The sequence below is a fragment of the Lagopus muta genome, chromosome 2 (assembly GCF_023343835.1).
Source record: "Lagopus muta isolate bLagMut1 chromosome 2, bLagMut1 primary, whole genome shotgun sequence".
NCBI classification, from domain to species: Eukaryota; Metazoa; Chordata; class Aves; order Galliformes; family Phasianidae; genus Lagopus; species Lagopus muta.
Window position 1 is genome coordinate 96329582 of NC_064434.1, and position 19204 is coordinate 96348785.

A 19204-nucleotide genomic window follows, 5' to 3' on the forward strand; every position below is an offset into this window, starting at 1 on the left:
ATAGTTTATTTATTGAAATGAGTCTTTTTTTCTTTTAAGTGATAGAAGAGCTGTGCAGCGTTGGTCTTTGCAGCACCACAGAACAGCTTGAGTACAGTGTAGCAGCACTACCCCGAGAATACAGCTGAGAGAGAGGTCAGTGAAGTATTTAGGTGTTTAAGGTAGGATGTAAACAAGGCTGTGATGCTCATTTAAAATTCCCATTTTGATGCACATCACCGATGGATGCATCTCCAGCTCTTTATGATCCATGGTGTTTCAGTTGTGTGTGGGTGCACAGAACGGCTGCGCTGGGAGCAGCTACCCCTGCTGCCCCTGAGCGTGGCTGGTCCTCTTTTCAAGTGCTAAAGGGAGCTGGGAGCATTTTCAGAGCATGCTGGGCAAGTTTCGGCAGCTCAAAAAAGGCAGTGATTTTTATTATTTCTTAATTAAAAACATCTTCTAAAATACAGCTGGTGAAGGCAGTGCTGTGAGCTAGAATTTAGTATTGGTGCCTACTACAATGGTTTCTAGCCAATTAGGAGAATGAAACGACAAACCAAGTACAGAGGAAATGAAATGGCAAAGCACTGAATATTGCTGGTGTTCCTAGGCTCAGTTACCAACCTAACTGCATACCTCTGCACTTCGTTAAAGAATTAACTGGAAACAGAGGACCTGGCTTCAGTCCACTTTCCCATTTCAAATCAAATCAAGTCTCTCTGTCATAACTCTCTAACAAGTATCACATACATCCTGGAATCAGCTGTTTTAGGAGGAGAAGAAAAGGCTGTCCACAGCCTCCGTTTGAGTCTGTGGTTGCTGTTCAGCCAGGAGCGAGGCATTGATTGAGGCTGAGAGAAAATGTGTTGCTGTGAAACTGCAGAGCTGGGTTAGCCTCTGATCCGGGCTCAGCTCCCATAGCCATCGCTTATTTCATCCACTGACAATTTAGCATAAAATGCAGACAGTAATTTGAAATTAAGTGATGAATTCCATCAGCTAAGTATTTTGAAATACTGCTTAAGTAGTATTTGATTCAAAAATTATTTGAAGTTTGGCTGCTAACGTAATGAGGTGAGAATTTCTATTGAGATGAAATAGGCTAATCAATTTGAACATTGATACCGAGTTAAAGCAATTTAAAATATCACTCTCCACTGTAGTAATGGATCCCACTTCACTAAAATTACATCTAAGGAAAAGATAGACTCTCCTTGGCTTGATTTCTTCGGACAAATTTGGTGCAGCTGTGAGAGGGAAGGTCACACCACCTTGGCTGCACAGGGTTTTTTCACTCCCACTAAACTGGGAGCTAGTCATTGACTCACCTGTGTTCAAATACAGGTGACACAGGTGAGTTAACAGCCCCCCACCCATCCCACTTGAGTGCAGTCCAAGTGCACTCTTCAAACCACAAAATATTCCTTATGGGCTGATTTCCTTGCAGGCTGCCTGAGGAACGGGCTGGCAGTGGGCAGCACATCCCAGAGCTGCTTGGCTCTATTTTTGCTACGGAAGGCCACATGAACACTGCTCTGCAGGCTGGAAGTGGGGGTGCTGCTGAAGCCAAGGAAGTTTTTGTTCTGGACTCAGGGCTGTGGGTCAGGCTTGCCCTGCCCCTGGCACAGCTGCTCTCGTTCAGCAACTCTCTGAGTGCCCTCCTGGGTTGAGGGACAGCTGCTCAGCATCATACAATCATTTGGAGGCTTAAAAGCTACTTCAGGAATATTTAAAACTGAGTAAGACGTTAGAGAATGGAGTGGAGGCTAGTTAAAAGCTGCAGTCTTCAGTGAAAGACCTGAAAAGGCATGGCATTAAGCTCTTAAGAGAAATACAGTCTGATGTGCTCAGAAGATCACCTGGAGAAGGTAAGAGTTTTGTTGTTTTTTTTTCTCTAAATAGTTTACTACAACTGTTCTGAGGGGTAGAAATAATTCTTTATTGCTAAACAAAACATATAGAAAATAACAATATTTAGAATGTAGCATGTGGGAAAGGAGTTCAATGAAATAGTTGCAATCAATCAATGTGTTTTTCCAGCAACTTTTTATTTTTTGAAGAGCTAGTTCTCAGTAGGAAAACCCCTCTCAATCCCTCTTTGCAGTTATCCTTGGGCAAAGAAAGGGCAGCTTCCCAGAGCCAGCAGCCAGAACTCACCTCAGCACACCTCCTCATGCACAGCTTGGGAGTGCTTCTTCCAGACTCCTTTTTCTGAACTAGAAAAATGAATTACTAGTGAATCTGTGTAAGGCCACGCACTCCAAGTAGCTGCTGTCCCTTCTTTTTATGGAGGGAAAAGGATCCTTCATAGGTCCCAATTCATTAATAGCTGATCGTGACTCTTCTGGCTTGTAAGGAGTGGGGCGCGCCCTTCTCTTCGTAGCTTTGTGATCGAGGGTGGCATCACGCTGTAGCACTCCCTGTGCGAGGCAGAAAACTCGTATTTCCATATCGCTTAGCGGTATGGGGAAGGCGAAAAGGGCGGCTGGAAGGGCCGTGCTGCGGGCAGCTCCGCCAGGAGCGCCGGTCGCGCAGTCGAGCTGGGGTAGAAGAGGGAACCGTTGTTGGGAATTCAGCCCGGGGCGGCCGCAGCGCTGTTGCCTGCGTACCCATTGCTCGGTGCCGAAGCGTGCCCGAAATGCCCCTTTGCCTCTAGCCCTAGCACGCCTCCCCGGCGGCGTGGGTGCTGCCGGTGAGCGCTGGCCCGAGATCTCAGGTGTGCCCCCGGCCCTCTACAAAAGGGTGCCGGCCTCACTCCTGACACTGCCGTACAAAAATAGCTGCCCGTTTCGTTCTAAATTAACACGCTAAGCAGCTGCTCGCCTTCGACGAAATTATTGCCGGTCCGTGAGCAGCCTGGACTACATAACCCTTCCTCCATCCGCGGAGGACGGCCGCCGTCCCGGTTTAGCTGCTCGCATCCCGCGAACGGCGGCTCCGGCCGCGTTCAGCCCCGCTCCGACCGCTTGTCGGGCAGCCCCCGGCCGCCTGCCCGAGGTCCCCGCTCTCTGCCGGCATCCCCGCGGGGATCCCCGCGAGCCCCTCCGCCGAGCGCCGCCCAGGGGAAGCCCGGCTCCGCTTACCGCACCGCCCCGTCCCTCAGCGTTGGCACCTCCATCACCGCCGGCATCTCCCCTCCTCCCGTCCTCCCCCTCCCCGCACACCCACACACTCTTCCCTATCCCTCCTCCCCGGCACTCCGCGTCGGAGCGCTTTAGCAGCTTGTGCGGCTCCTCGGATAGGAGGGGCTGGAGCTTTTTACGAATTGCTTTTCCCTTTGTTTTTTTCTTCCTCTCCTCCGGAGCGGACCCACTCGGAGCAGCCGCCGCCGCGGGCACGCCGGGCCGAACAGGGAGGATGGCCGCGGGGCGCCTCCCGGGGCTGCTCTTGCTCTTGCGTGAGTACCACGATACCCCACTCGCCCCTCCGTCGCGACCCGGAGCCATGTCGCGATGCAGCCGGCGCTGAAACAGTTCCGGTGCCGCTTAGCCCCGGTCCTGCTTCACCGCCACCGGCCGCTCCAGCGCCCGCTCCGTCTCGACAGGGCAGTCGGGTCGTGGGGGCGGCCGGAGGGGCGAAGGGCCGGGGGCTGCCGCTCAGCTCCTCTGTACCCGCAGACTCCGTGGCTCGTCTGGCTGCCGAGCAAGAAGTTGAAAACCTCTCCGGGCTCTCCCCTAACCCCGAAAAGGATATCTTTGTGGTGCGGGAGAACAGGACGACGTGCCTCATGGCGGAATTCGCCGCCAAGTTCATCGTCCCTTACGACGTGTGGGCAAGCAACTACGTGGACGTGAGTGGGGCCGAGGGAGCGGTTCGGGTGGGCGGCGGGGCTGGGGGGCGGCCGCGGGGTCACCCGTCTGAGCCCCGCTCCCCATTGGCAGCTGATCACGGAGCAAGCCGACATCCCGCTGTCGCGGGGCGCCGAGATGAAGGGCAAGTGCGGCACCAACGAGTCGGAGCTGGAGATCTCGTGGTTGGAGCGGGCGTACACCCTCAAACTCTTCTTCTTGAAGGTACGGGACTGTCCCCGCAGGTGCGGGAGGTGCGCGGCCGCGTTGCGGGGCCCTGACCAACCCTGTCCCCGCAGGAGGGGCACAACACGTCCCGCGGGCCGGAGGCTTTCTGGAGGCTCAGCCGGATCCAGTTCGCCTATGACACCTCGGAGCGCACCTACTTCAAGGATGCCGTCAGCCGTAAGCGCCCAGAGCACAGCGCTGCAAAGCGCATCTGGGGACCGGTAGCGTGGGGGCGGGAGGGGAGGGAGGAGGGGTGGGAACGCACCCGCCCGACAACTCGCGACCGGGTGCCGCTTCTGAACCCCGTATTCATTTTTCCCTTTTTTATTTTGTATTTGCGTTTATAATCGCCCGCGGTTGCGGCGGAAGGGAGAGCCGAGCTGTAGCTCTGCCCACAGCCCTCCCGCGGCGTCCGGGAGTGCGGGGACAGCGGCTCCGGCCCTGCCTCCGTCCTGGCGGTGCTTGGCTCCCGCAGCAGCCTGTGAGGCTACTTTTTAAATCCGTCCTGATGGCTGTTGAGTAGGTGGGAAAAGCAGCGGTTTCCCCCTGATAGTGATGAAACGGACGTCGATGTTCTTAGCGCATCCACACCTGACAGCGGTCGAGTCATCCCTCAGTGGGTTTCCTTTCTTTTGGCTTTTGTTTGAGTTTTATCTTTCTTCTGTTCAGAAATGAGTCATCTTGCACTGAAAATTATAATATTGTCCTTCGTGATTATTTTCTCTTCAGCAAGGCTTTCAAACTCCAGTGCCCTGTGCATGATGAGTTTATGGCATGAGACTTGCTGGTTATCGAGCTGTATTTCCCAGTTGTTTTTTTCCCCCCTTACTGGTTGTGTCCCCAGAATATGGTGGTGACAGTGGCTCAGCACCCTCTGCGGATTCAAAACGCTGCCTTTCTTTGCTGCTGGAGGGGAACAAAGGGCTGCAGAAAAGTGGGAGGCTTCCCTTATTCCACCTTGCTGAGCTGCTTTCCACTTTCCTTTGTGAAACATGCTTGAAATAATAAGAAACTATTCTCTTGTAATTTATACTTTGGTGAAATAACCACCTTTGTTTTTGGGAAGGATGTTATGGCCTATGTTGCTCTGCAGTAAGACCCTCAAACTGCATTGCTGATTCCACCTGAATTCAGGGTTGAATTACAGCTGCTGGAATTGCTCTTTCTCAAACACAGGGAGCATGAGTACAGTCTGAAGCTGTTGCCTGCACGGGCATCAATACCCACCCTACCTATGGCTTTATGGACTTCAAGTCCTGTGGAAGCAGTTGTGACCAGGTGGCTGCAGAGTGGGTATTGTCCCAGCTGCATGGGGGAGTCGTGCAGACTGCATGGTGCTGTCCCAGGAGAAATGCTGCTTTGAGAGCACTGAAGCGTTCAGCCACCATGTGGCATACCCAGTGTTCAGTGTATTAGCTTTGTTATAATAAAGTCACATTGGTTCCTCCAGAGGCAGGGCTTGACCTTGGCTCTTTCTGCTCTTTGGCAGCTGGGAAGCACACAGCCAGTTCCCATCGGCTCTCTGCCTTGGTCACCCCAGCGGGGAAGTCCTATGAGTGCCAGGCACAGCAGACAATCTCCCTCATCTCCAGTGATCACCAGAAGTCTGTGCAGCTCTTGTTGTCTGAAGTCCGCATCCAGCCCTTTGACATCACTGCGGATTTTGTCTTCAGTGAAGGTAAGGCATGGGATGAAGACGTGTCTTGTGTCTCCATGGCTCTTTATTTCCTTGAGGAACCTGGGTCCCATCTTTATTGCAACGCTATCGCCTCCTTGGGGTGGGTTGCCAGTGGTCCTTGGATGGACTTCAACTTCTACGAGTTCAGCCCAGCTGTTTGGCTGCTGCACAAGCTGTCATGGCACAAGCATTAGCTTTTTAAGACCCCATCTAGCTGGCTTGGCAGCCAGTCCCCAGGGAGCCCCATGGGGTAGAAGGGTCTCCTCAGCGTCACCAGAGCTGCTTACAGGACAGCTCCAGGGTCCTGAGCCACAGCACGTTGAGGGAAGATTGGGAAGTGTTTGTGATGTACATGTCAAGGATGATAGAAGTGTAGGAGGAACTTGGCAAGAGACCTCCAGATGCTGGTGGTCTTCCCTGTGTTCTTGGTTTAGGCAGGAAGTTTTTGCTTCAGTGTTTGCTGCTGTGCTAGGTGGGCTGAAGTTCAACGTGTCCCTGTGTGCAGTCCCTGTGCTAATGGTTTGTGGGGTCTGGAGGAAGGTTGGTGCTTGGGGATGTCTGCGTGAGGAGCAGATGAGGGTGGCAGGAGCTGGATGGATGCAGTGGCTCAGGAGAAAGCCGTAAAGCTTTGGTCTTTCTTGATGCAATGAGCTGCCTGCCTTGAGATTTGCCTTCAGGGATTATAATGACACGTTTATCCTGAGGAAGATGTGGAGCTCCTTTTCCATAGCTTTCACCTTTGGTTTCCCTCGGGTTGGATGAGCATGTTGCTCTAAGTATTTGTGCTTCAACACCAGGTCCTTTGTTATAGTATTGCTTTAGCAAAATATTTAACACCATTGTTTTAATGAGTTGCAAGAGAAAATTGTAATAGCCAAATCTTTTAACAGCAGGCTTAGAAGATGGTAGTGTTATTTTCAAGCTCAGCATTGAAATCATAGGCCTTTATTATTTGGCATGTGGGAAATACTGCGGAACACATGCTGAGCGCTTTGTGACTCACGTTCCTTTCCCCGCTGTAGTAAATGCTTGCTATTGTGTGCTCTGGCTCTGGCAGTGCTCCCCAGGTCTGAGTTACTCATGGTAAGGCCAGTTTTGGATGGAATTGTTTTTATCTGTGTAACAAATATGCTCTGTTTTTTTTTTTTTTTTTTTCTTTTTCTGTAGAAATAGCATCATATTTTTGCATAAGCTGCAGGGAAAAAAAGGTAGAACTCCATAGTCTGCTATCACTTTTGTTGCATGTCTTCGTCCTTTCTTGTTCCTAGAGATCCAGACTCCCTTCAGTTGGGGGTTGGCTGGACAGACTGAAGGTAAGAGGGTGTTTAAAATACACAGAATGGGGCTGAAGCTGTGCTGCAGTGTCAGTGTGATACTGCGCTTGGAGCGTGATAGCTCGCAGTTACAGCAATCAGGCTCTGCATTTGTTGCCAAAGGGGATAGCTTCTCTTCTTGTGATAGGCTCTTTTGGTATCAGTCTGTAAATATTCTATTTCGTTATTGGTATTTATTATTACTGTATGGCTTGGTTTGCTCATTTTATGCAGGTCATGGGGAGACCTCAGCTGATGTTGCAATTCTAAAATGCATGTGGGGAATTCCTCCTTTTGAGCACTATTTCTGCCTTGGGCAAGCTTTCTGGTTTGTTGCTGTTCCTCTTGTTATTAAATTACCTCTTTTGATGTAATTCCATTGGAGCACCTGGAAAGGATGGCCAGGAATGCTGGATAGTGGTTGTCTAAGAGCGGAGCTCCAGCCCTGGCTGCGGCACAGCCCCGCAGTCTGCTGTGTGCTCACCACATGCATGGCAGAACGAGATCCTTTGTGGGGTCTGAGAATCACTGCCAATCTGAAATTACAGTAATTAGCCTTCTCCTTTTTGGTTCATTAATTTCCCATTAGGTAAAATTCCTATTAATTATGGACAAGCTACAGAACATTTTAAAATATTTTTTTTACCAGAGAATGAGACCTGCTAGAGCGGGAGAATCGTCTTACACTGCAAAGTAGTGGTGGGCAACGGACTCATCATTCATCCTCGCGTTGTCCTGCCTGGAGGAGATTAAGGAACTTGCAGTGATCAGATTACTTTCACTTTTTGAATGCCAGAAGTGCTGGGATTACTATTATTTTTTTAAGATACTGCTTTCAACCAGCACATGGACATATAGATACTCCTTTACGCTTTTCAGTGTAGAAGGTCTTTAATGTCCCTTCTAATGTAGGCCATTCTATGAAAGCAGCAGAATTTTTCATTCTGAAATTGGGATTCTTTTTTTAACAGAAAGTGTGCATTTCTTCAGCTTTAAAATCAGCAAAAAGAGAACTAAAGCAAGAGAGTGAGAGGAGAGCATCTAGAGGGGAGAAGGAGCCACACAAACTCTTTTGATTTCCATGAAAATCCTCCAAAATGCAGGCGCACTGGAATCCAGAGGCAGGCAATGGGTCGTCTTCCTCCTAAGCAGCCCCAAATGTGAGCGGTTTTCTCAGGGCAGCCCCCCTTTGTGAGGCGTAGGGCCACAGCTAAAAAGCACAAGGCTGCCTTTTTTTTTTTTTTTAAAAAAAAAAAAAAAAAAAAAAAAAAAAAAAAAACAAACCCAAATTGCTTACAAAAACCCACCTCAAAAATCCATCTTGCCATGCCAAGCACTGCCGGGCTGTTCTTCCATCCGTTTCACAGCCCTTGCACCAGATCTTGGGCTTGCAGTTGTGACTGCGGAAAAATGCTGTCTGATGGTTTTTTTTTAAATTTATTTTTTTTTTTTTTTCCTTACTGCTGTTTGTTCTGCCGAAGGAGGCTGAAACAAGAAAATGGGCCTGGTGAGTGGTTTTGTAGCCTACTGCTGAAATTGGACGAGCATTCACCATAGAAACCGTGGCGGTACGTGAGCTGCGGTGCCTCGTGCTGCCTGAGGAGTCTCAGCACAAAGGAATAGAGCACACCTGGGTGCATCCTTTGTCATCCTCCTGCAGCTCTGTATGGGGCTATGAGGTGGTCCCGGGGGGCAGCCAACCTTGTGGCATCACCCTGACTTACTGCATAGTGAGGATTCCCAGGGAACCTTTGCACCCTGCTGAACTGAGTGGAAACCTCAGCAGTTTGGGAAAATGCTGAGATCTGTGTGACCTGAACCAAAATCACAGGGAAAATGAAATGGAAAGGGGCTGTTTTCCTGCAGAAACTATTGATATAATGTGTAGGTGTGTTTAAAGTGACAGTTTTTAATTTGCTGTGCACTGAGCAGTGCTTCTGCCCACGCTAGGGTTGCTCAGGTCAGATGCCTGAGTGTGGCACTGCCTGTAAGTCCTGCACTCTTTTTTTCTGACACACATCTTTTCTGACAGGGTGGGAATAGCACCTGCTGCTGCATCCTTGCAGGACTGCAGGCCTCAGCATCTGCATTGCCTTATCTTCTAAGGATGAAAGTGCAGTATTGATGTTGAAGGATAGAGTTACAGATGTGAAAAGATGTATTATAATATGAATGCAGTGTTCATATGGTGTTAAAGTACAAAATTCATCTCCTGAGCTCACAGTAGCTGTAGTGCTGATCAGATGGTGCTGTGCTTAGTGCTTTGGGCACCTTCCTGCTGGGCTCCCTGCAGCTCAGCCCCACTTCCCTATGCTCTGAGAGCAGAGGTGTCAGTGAGCAGCTCCAGTGGGACAGAGTGGATGTGTTTGGGTGAAGGTAGGTGCCTGGCTGCCTGCAATACCTGGCTGGGGGGCAGCATGCTATGCGGTGTGCTGCTGGAGAGCAATAGCTTTGCCTTGGTTCTTTTTTATTTTTTTATTTTTTCTTGTTGGTGTATTTTTATTTTCTTATAATCCTCTTTTAAAAAGTGTCATGAAAAAGAGCTATCTTCCGTGGCTGCTTGCAAGAACTGACACCTTTGTGAGTTGTGACTCAGAGACTTAAATACAGCCTGTGGACGTGAGTTTTGGCTATGTCTTCTGATAAATGTTGTGCTTTGTACCAATTTGCTTTTGCAGTAGGTAGAAATGCAGGTGCTTGAGAGTTGGGTTAGTCCTAGGGCTTTTGGCTTGGGCTTTTGCTCTGCCCACAGAATTTCACATTGACCCTGTTCTTCTGAAAATCCAGCACTGCTCCTGTTTAAGGAAATGAGTGTGGGCAAACCTGCCATGTTTGAGCACAGGTGGGTGCCCTCAGCTGGGGTTACAGCAGACTTGTTGCAGTGCTCTGTAGTATTTAAGCAGAGTGCTTACCCATCTGCTTCTTTGCGCCTATGCGCAGTTGGGGTCAGATCTGACCACAGCTGTTCCTGCAGTTGGTACCAAGCAGCTGCTGAGGCTCTGCTCAGTATTGTGAGCCCAGTCAGGCCTCACCATCCTGAACTGGAGGGAATTCCATAGAGCTCTGGGAACCCGATTTGGTTTTCTATCTTTTCTGTTTTGTTTTGTTCCCCTTTCTTCTTACTACAAACAAAACCCCTGCATTGCAGCAACTGCTGAACCGCCTGTAACAGTCCCAGTGATTAATTGCTCCTCTGATGGAACAGTGAGCAACTGGAACTGAAAGAATACTTCCTTGTCAGACTGCATCTCACTTTTGCTTTTATGTTTCACTTTATTTGTGGCTTGAAATGTTCCCAAACGCATTGCGGGGATGTGTGCTCCGCTCTGGAAGGCGGTGTGTCTCCAGAGGTGCTGGCAGCACTGGAAATACAGTTACATCCCTGCTGTCCTCTCCTGCTTGTGCTGAAAGGTGTCATGGTTTTTCCTGCTTCTAGCAGTAGGTATTTTAAAAGAGTAGGTTGCAGTGTTTGCTATTCTAGCTATTCCAGATCTCTGCATCTTGCTGCATTGCATCAGCTGCTAGGGGAACCCATTTGGTGTCTCATGATGGGAGGACTTCGTGGTGCCCTTTTTTGAGTGTGTCTGACATAACTTCTTTTTTCTGCCTCTTTCTTATAGAAACTTACTTCTACTTCCATTGTTGACAGTAGAATTCTGGCACAGTGAATAAGAGAAGCTGGGGACTGGAGCACTGTCCCTGCTGTACTGATAGATTTATTCTTAAGGGCTGGCATTCTTGTTTTGGTATGGCAGCCCCACCTTGGCACCACCAGTACTGCCTGAGCATCAGCATGGACAAGTGAGATTTTAAGCAAGTAAATCATGAACCTATTGCCTGTAATAGGCTGTGGCAGCATAAGGGAGCTGAATTAAAAGGATACTGTTTTCCACTTTTGGTGACTTTGCATTTGCAAGCTAAATAGAGAAGTGTTTTCCCATACTGCAGTGATAATTTTCTAGGGGTTTATTGAATGATGGTGAGGATTTGCAGGCCGGGGGTAAACCAGAAGGGAGGCTCATGGTGCTTCTGTTCGTCCTTTTCTGTATTTGACAAACAAGAGTGGCTGCTGTGATGCTGCTTGTCCACAAGTGCAGTGCTCTCCAGTACTGGGACGCTGCCCTCAGGCAGCTCGCAGGGAGGGGATAGGGGCTGGTGGGTCTATCAGCCCACAGGCAGAGGGGAAAAACCCTTTTAGTAAAAGCAGGGTCAGACTGATGCAGGTTTAAGGCATGCTGAAGTCAAGGCCTTGTGATTATCACCTTCATGGTCTCTAAATAAACAGAACAGGGTGAGGAAGCTTGCTCTTGCTGTCCTGATCCCAGTGCTGGTGCTCTATTAGGATGGCAGAGCTTTGAAGAATAGTTTATGGTCTGAAAGCACTTTATTCCACTGTGTCAGCTGGCATGGTAAAAGACTCTTCCTCTCCCTCCAAACCTGTGCTGTTTGTGATTTCAGTTTCCTCCAAAGCAATTGATTTTCTCCCCAGGACTCTGATGACTGCTGCTGTCTCTCTTTGTTGGTGTAGCTATTTTTGCTATGCAGGGATCCTGGTGTGCAGCTGACTTCTACAGGACAGCTTCTCCAATATTTGCCATGTCTCACTCATTTCTCTCTTTATCTCCCTTTCATTTTTCCCCTTGCAGAACACAAGTGCCCGGTTGACCAGAGGGAGCAGTTAGAAGAAACCCTGCCTCTGATTTTGGGCCTGATACTGGGGTTGGTTATTGTGATAACCCTCTGTGTTTACCACATCCACCATAAGCTCACAGCCAACCAAGTGCAAATTCCTCGTGACAGATCTCAGTACAAACACATGGGATAGGCGACAGGACCCAGCAGCACGGATATTCATCAGGTAGACAAAGCAAAAGCAATTTTTTCTTTGGGAGAGAAAAGGTTATGGGGGAGGAAGAGATGGTATTCACAACACCCAACTGCAGGTATTTTGTGGAGACAGAGGAGGTTAAGCTTCTCTATAGTGAGTGCACAGACTCAGCTGTCTCCATAAGACAATTAAGCATGTCTGATTTCAGGACTCTGTGTGTGGCAGTAGGTGCTGTGAATACCTTCTTCATCAGCTGAACTAGACACCTGCAGACAAGTACTTCATGTGTCAAAGTCTACCACAAGGGGCAAAATGGTTTTGTTTCTTCCTTTTTTCTTTATTCCTCAAGGGATTCTTACCTCCCCATCGCTGCTCTTGGCATCTGTTCACCCTCTGTGTTTGTGTATTTCCAGAGAGCAGGACTGGGGGGACTTGGCCATCGCGTGGACTTCATTAAGGTCCTCTGAGAAAGGGGCTCCAAACACATTGCTGGCATTTGCACTCATGTTAAGGAAATCACAAAAAGGTATGGGGATGTGTCCGGAAAAGTTCAGGCCAGATCCTCAAGCTGCTGTATACTGTAGTACTGCAGCCAGCTGAGGAACTGACCCCACACGTGAGGGGGAGTGAGGAAAATTTGTTTTTGCTTCCTGCGCCACATCTGAATTAAATTTAACTTAAACTTAACACACAAACAAAAGAAACGCACACAAAAAAGAGTATTGATACACAAACTATAAAGAGCCATGCTACTGCAAGTCAACTGAGAAATGCTTCTGGCTGGACATTCTGCACGTATTGTGATTGTTGAGATGTTACATTGCTACTTGCAACTGATACCTTCACAGTGAGACAGAAACAAACAAAAAAGAAAACAGAACTATTCACGTTACTATGCAGATTATTCAGGTATAATCTAACGTAACAGAAAAAATGTAAGGAAACTCTTGGAATCTAACTTGAAATGTAGGCCATTTTTAAACGAATTAAAACATGTACATATAGCGTACTTGATTTCCGTTGTTATTTTGAAATGCTCTAATACTTTGTGCCAGATCTGTGGTACCTGAGGGGGGCAGGTGTGACAATGGGCAGTCAGATGGAATGCTATTCAGTGTAGATTGTTGTTCTAGCAGTATTTTGGTACAGATGGATTGGTGATGTATTCTGTGGGTGCTTGATGTTGTGTTGCCTATAGGCCACAGATGGATTGGTGATGTATTCTGTGGGTGCTTGATGTTGTGTTGCCTATAGGCCATTTCCAGTGTTCTGATCTCAGCCACTTCTTTCTTATGTGAGTTATGGGTGATGGCATGTTTTATTTGGTACCACCCGCTTCCCACTGCAACCTTTGTCTTCCCTTGGCTCCTCAGGCCTTGTCTTAGCTAAGGGAATGGAAATAACATCTTCTGCTTGATCCAAATCAGCAACTCTCTCTTCTAAGAAAAGTAGTAAGTTCAGTGTTGAAACTGTAGCTTGGATTGAGATGTATTTACAGCAAAAGTATGCTTGGGTTGGTTTTTCCAGCCATGTGACAATAATAAAATTAAAGCACTGCTGTGCTACAGTGGAAGAGTGGCTGTCAGTCTGCAGTACCACCATCTGTAATGCCAAAGGGCCACCTGGTGAGGCACAAACCAGGGTGTGGGCAGTGCAGAAGCTGTTGGCTTTTCACTGTATGATGCCAATGTGGCTGACTTAAGGTCTGATATAGAAGACTGAAGATTTGGGTAACCCATCCATGCTTGCTTTACATCTCCACAGAGAACTCTTTACATCTTTCAGTTCAAACCATATTTTTGCTAAGTTACTGAATTTTCCGTCAACTGATGATTTTCCAAACTACTTTTTTGAAATTCTTTAGCAGTACAGAAAGCTGTCTGCAGTAACTTGAGGATGGCAGTGCTTCCACTGTGAGCTCATTTATTTTTAAGTTTTTTGCATTTCAGTTTGTGTTTAGTTTCTAGTCATAGATGGCTTATCACGAGTTAGCTGCAAACCAAACAAACACTTTGCTTTGTGGTTGTTTATGAACACATGGTAGAACGTGCATAAATTCGAGGAACTCATCAACCTACTAAAGCTCTATAAGGACCTGTAGTAATTAAGTACTTACTGAAACAGCTGTTAAGGACTTCCAAAGTACTTATGAATAGAACTTTCATTATAATTTTTGATGTATTTCTGAGGAAGGGAGTTATGCTGCCAATAAATGCCCTGGCCTCTGCTCCTGCAGTTACAAGTATTTGTGAATGGCTGTAGAATGGGTGAGCTGAGGAAAATGCACTATTAGTGACAACAGGAGCACGAGGTAAGTGGTGTTGGTTATGTGCTGCTTTTGACTGGCTCTGGCTTCATCCTAGGGACAGTTTCTCAAAGGATGATGGTGAGTGCATTTTGAAACGTTTACTGATGTAGACAACTGAAAGCACATGGTCTAATACAAATGAGCAACTAATGGCAGAGATAAAGCTAACTGATGCCACTCCTGGGGTAGCTGAGTAATGTTTTAGGGCCATGTAAAGGAGGGAAAAAAAGATTGCCTCAGGGACAGGAAGAGAAGCTGGAAACGTTTTATTGGGCTCAGTTCTTCTGGAGTACTTCAGATACAACACTGTGTGGGTCTGCCAACTGTTTCTCATAATTTTTGGTACTTTATGGCTGACTGCAGAGGGATGCCTGCATGCTCCTGCCAAATGTCACCAGCACCAACGTACTGAGCAACGAAAGGCTTCTTTTGTGCATTTTGTAAAGACTGTGTGTGTGTGTGCACATATGTGTCTGTGTTATGTCATAGGGTTCACAGATTCATGGCTGAATCCTAGTGCCTTGCTTCCAGGGCCTACCCTCACATTTCTCTAACTACATCACTTGCTTCAGCTGGCAGGGACACAATGGTGACTTCTGCCAGAGGGAAGGTTTGTTCTGTGCAAGGAGAAAGTGAAGGGGAGGCTGCTGTGGAGAACAGGGGGTGTTTCTGGCCCAGTCAGCACGGCCTCCTCAGGGACTGGAGGGGCTCTGAGAGAAAAAATAATCTGTACCCCACGTCAAGGAGTTCTGCATAGACTGAGGAGCTCAATTTCTGTGGTTATTTCTTGCCATCATTTTTCTCCACGCTCTGTGATCTCCTCATTAAGGTAATTTAACAATGATGTCAGGGCCCCTTACCTGAGCATTATGCATCTTCCAACTTGCAGTTCTTCAGGTTAAACTTAATATATTTGCATGTACATACAAGGAACCTTCTGGCTACTGGCTTGGCCAAGCAGTCTGTGACATTGTGCACAACTTAGAAAAGAGACAGAAGACATGGAAAACAACCACAGTGGAAGTAAAATTATGTATTAATTTATTTAACTTGCATGTGCATTGTCTCACCAGTAGCTGGTGATCACAAAAAAAAAAACAAACAACCTTTGCACCCAACAAAACTTTCCATAAACTCAATGAACACTGTCTGAAGTATCTAATGATAAGAAAGTTGCAAAAAAATTCTCCACTTGAACAGTCTAAAGTGTGCTGAGTATTAAAGAGGAAAACCCACCAACCCCATTTTTATTCAAAGATGGTTTAAAAAAGTTTGACTTTGTCTAGTATTACAGTTTCTCCTGTATGCCACTGCCTCTACCTGTGCAGCCTTTTTTTTCCTGAGTTGTCAAGACTACAAAATACAAACTCTTAAAAACTCCACAGCTGCCCTGCTTTCTCAGCTGGCTTTCTGCAGGTCTGTACCAGCAAAGCCTGTTTGCAGCAGGGCAGAGAGGCTCCGCTGAACACACTTCCTTGAAATGTGCAAACAGGGTTAAGAAGAGAAAGCAGAGGAGGGTGAGGCATGGATGTTGAAGGATATTTATGCAATGTTCAAATTCATGTTTCTCTCCCCTCCTGTTTGCTTCCTTTAATTGCTACTCCCCCTTCAACTGTCACTTAACTTTTAAGGGTGGTACTAAAAAGGTATCTGTCCTATTGGCAAGTCTTTTGCCTGGGAGGAAGATCTTCAAGGGGTTTAGGGGTTTTTAGGGGTTTGGTTATAATTTCTTATGATAAATAATATATTCACTATGAAATTTTGTAATAAGAAATAAGCTAATCCCGTTGTCACAAAATTGGCTTTTCGTATCATAAAATGAGGTCAGTAAGAAAAAAATAACTGGAAAAACATGGCTTTCATGCTATACATAATTAAAAATAATCATTAATAAATAAAATTTAATTTATCATTGAAATAATTAATTATGAAGCACTTCTAAAAATTTTAAAGGCAAAGCTATAGGCCTACAGTTAACATGCAAGTTCATCCAACAAGTAACACAAAAATGTTCCATAGTAGTCAACTGTTGTATCAACATTCAAGAAGGTCTAGACAGCAGCACGACTTCTATATGGCAAACATCTCATAATGTATCACAACGGTCTCTTCCAACTCTGGAGAACGCTTCCATCAACTTCCAGAGCATGACAAAAATAATGGGTATTTCTGCAAAACTAACCTGACTTTGCAGCAGTGGGATGTGAGGGGGCTGCCAGGTCGCTGGGTGACCCTTGAGCAAAGGTACGTCTGTGTCAGTTCCCAGAGCTAGAGGAAGGGAAACGGAGGGCCCCGGTGCCTCCCTGCAGATGGCAGAAGCTTGGATTGCTGCCGTGAGGCCAGCAGCCCCCAGAAGGCAAGCACTCAAAGCATCTGCCCTCACTGTGTTCTTGTTGTTGGCACCCATTGATCTTCAGGCTATTGTGACAGCAGGACAAAGCACTCTCCACACCCCAAGGGAAAAATCTGCCAAATTTTCTAACTTCCTAGAAGGCTTTTTTTCCATATTCAAAAGGGTTAAAAAAAAAGTAGGAAACATTTTTATCTTCTCAAATTCTTGCTAAGTTACACATATTACTTCAACTAGCACAATGGTTACATGACAAAGTACTGCAAATTATCAAAAGTACTGTACAGAAAATTACAAATTCATTTCAAAATACATTACACTGCTATGACTGAGATTAAAAAAGTGCTTTTTTTTTTTTGTGTCAGAACAGTGTTTTTCTGAAGTAGAAGTGCCATAGCCATTACTTTCAAAATCCTGGTGTTTCGCTCTGGTTGTGCTATCCTGTTCATTATCTTTCCCCCCTTGTTTGCATCTGGCACCTTCTGCCTGGATGGCCAAGATGAGAGCATGGTGCAGCCACAGCACACATCCCCCCCCACCGCGTGGGGGCCAGGCTCACCCCCCGGGTCCTTTGCACCCCCATGGAGCACCCCTTTGGGTTTTATACACCACGTTATTTCCGTGGGGCGGGTTTTCTTACGCAAGGTTTCCTCACCCCTTCCCGTGGTTCCAACACAACCGCAGGGATTCCTGCCTTGCCATTACCTGGCCCCTGCACCAATCTCCTCCTGAGAAGTTGCTGCATTCAGCGGTGCCGGTGCTGCCTCATGAGGGGCACGATGCAAGAAGGGGCCCCGGCCAGCTTAAGGAATGGGTGTCTCAATAGTTCCTGCGCCGTGGCTCTCTGTGAGGGTTCCCGCACCAGCATCAAGTCCAAGAAGCCCCGGAGGACAGACGAGACCTGCAACACCATGCTGGCATTAGGAGCAGACAATGACAAGATAACCAGCATATGCTGAGTACTTTGCATGTCATTTTTCTTGTGAAGACAACAGATTCTCTGAGCTTTCCTGAGACAAAGATACACTGAGTTGAAGGACCATGCATCGTTCATGTTGAAAGCACTGAAGTGCAGAACAGCACACAATACAAAGCCTTGTATGCAACCTAAGAAAAGCAGTAACACTTCTCATGATTGCTGAGGGCTCAGGTCTGACATTATACAGAAATGCACCCAAGGGACCCAAAGGCATTGGCAATGGGCATGGCTGTACCAACCTGTACAGAGCAGGGCTTGCATAACTGCCTTGTTCTGGTCCCCAGGCAGGGCAGAAAGTGCACGGAGTGTGAGGCTCTGCCCAGCCCCCATTTTGGGCACTTGCTGCAAAAACAAAGTCAGCACTGGGCACAAAATTGTTTGTTAGCTTCCTGTCCTCCTGCATCAGTCTTACAAAGTGCCCACTGCTCGAGGTGGCACTTAATGACACAATTTACACTTCAGGCACAGCAGTGTGTGGCTGTGGTTTTATAACACCTGCGTGTGCTCCAGGCCCTCATCACCCATGGGAAGTCTGACCTTGTGCATGTCCTTCACGCGGGGCGGTAAGTTATCCCGGATTCGGCGCATGGCCTGCAGTGGCGGCTCATTGAAGTAGGGAGGTTCACCGTCGATCATCTCTATCACCATGATGCCCAGAGACCAGATGTCCACCTGCAACACACAGCTGGTTCACAAACACGGCTGGTAGCACAGAGTGAAGAAACAGGCTTGGCATTTGAGGGTCACATAAACCCCAGAGCTGCACACCAACTGCTGTCAGCAACCATTTTAAGGCAGTAGTTGGGTGAACCATCCCTTTTTTCTTTTTAACCAGCTGATGACACCGAGTGCACTGAAGAAATGACATAGCAACAACATACAGACTGGGTCTGCAGCTGGTTGAGGTGAAGGCCACTGGGACACTGCTAAGGCATGCTTGTAGGACAGGCTGCCCGTACCCTGCGGTGTGGCACTTGAGCTGCACCACTCTGAACCCGCTGACTCTTTTCCCTGCACTGGCTCTGCAGTGCTACGGAAAAGTGCAGTGAGTGGAAACACAGCAGAGAACAGCTGCTGTGAAATCAGGTAGTATTTCCTTTGAATACTAACAACTGTAGCACCTCCTTCTTACCCCTTGGCAAACACAAGCACACACTTACTACACTCAGGCTCATTTACAGCGATGGCAGGTAGCACATTATAAAATCCCTTTGGAAAATGATTCACTCCAGCTTAAAAAAAGAAACACCAATTTTTTTTTGTCCCAGTCTGCTGCAAGCTGTTCCAGAACCCCACTCTGATGGCAGTAATTCCTGTCATCTGCCAACCTAAATACCATCAGGGCCACACCATACTTATTTTGCTCTTCTGCCAGCACTATCCTTCAGCTTAATTTTTCTTTTCTTTCCCTATTGGTGGGGAACCTAATGTAGCTGTAAATTCAAGCACTTTATAATCTCCTCAGTGTCATTAATAGGCTAATAATAGATGATGTTATTATCCCTGAAATGTCCCTTACAACACCACACACTGGGGCAAATACCAGTGCCTGCAGGGTGCACTTGCAGGTAGAAGCACGCCCTGCCTGGGCCAAACAGAGCACTTCTGCGTGTTCTCAAGATGTATTATCTCCTATCCCAGGCCTTGGCTGCACAGCTTGCTTCCACTCCTTTGTGTGCATATATACATGTTAGAGTGCATCTCTCTCACATATATGCAGCATGTATGTGTATATGCACACAAAAGTAAG

The 19204-nt window shown here is 47.4% G+C and overlaps 2 protein-coding genes across 11 annotated transcripts in view; one reads left to right on the plus strand and one right to left on the minus strand.

Annotated features, from left to right (window-relative positions):
- The first annotated feature begins 55 nt into the window (after positions 1 to 55).
- On the plus strand, positions 56 to 12826 carry LAMP5 (lysosomal associated membrane protein family member 5). 4 transcript variants are annotated; one of them, XM_048938316.1, is made up of 8 exons: positions 56 to 135; positions 1430 to 1850; positions 3287 to 3379; positions 3600 to 3772; positions 3864 to 3995; positions 4070 to 4175; positions 5488 to 5676; positions 11636 to 12826. In XM_048938316.1, exons 3-8 carry the CDS (start codon positions 3340 to 3342, stop codon positions 11812 to 11814), a joined length of 819 nt encoding a protein of 272 aa, XP_048794273.1. In that variant the 5' UTR covers positions 56 to 135; positions 1430 to 1850; positions 3287 to 3339; the 3' UTR covers positions 11815 to 12826. The 4 variants fall into 4 exon arrangements, with proteins under 4 accessions (XP_048794273.1, XP_048794274.1, XP_048794275.1 ...); XM_048938317.1 differs by having other exon boundaries at positions 1430 to 1849; positions 3284 to 3379; XM_048938318.1 differs by lacking the exons at positions 56 to 135; positions 1430 to 1850 and having other exon boundaries at positions 1862 to 3379; positions 11636 to 11847; positions 12231 to 12826.
- Positions 12827 to 16644: 3818 nt separating this feature from the next.
- Positions 16645 to 19204, minus strand: part of PAK5 (p21 (RAC1) activated kinase 5) — a 102534-nt gene continuing 99974 nt past the window's right edge. For all 7 annotated transcript variants that reach the window (XM_048938298.1, XM_048938300.1, XM_048938295.1 and 4 more), the window contains 2 exons: positions 17992 to 18126; positions 16645 to 17376 (listed from right to left, as the gene is read on the minus strand). In XM_048938298.1, the coding sequence (XP_048794255.1) occupies positions 17221 to 17376; positions 17992 to 18126 (291 nt within the window). In that variant the 3' untranslated portion in view covers positions 16645 to 17220. The remainder of the gene's footprint in view (positions 17377 to 17991; positions 18127 to 19204) is intronic.

Excerpts from the sequence above, each read along its gene's own strand:
- LAMP5 (XM_048938316.1), top strand. The coding sequence starts at position 3,340 with ATGGCCGCGGGGCGCCTCCCGGGGCTGCTCTTGCTCTTGC. Across the intron at positions 3,773-3,863 it reads GGGCAAGCAACTACGTGGAC|CTGATCACGGAGCAAGCCGA; the intron begins GTGAGTGGGGCC and ends CCCCATTGGCAG. Across the intron at positions 5,677-11,635 it reads GGATTTTGTCTTCAGTGAAG|AACACAAGTGCCCGGTTGAC; the intron begins GTAAGGCATGGG and ends TTCCCCTTGCAG.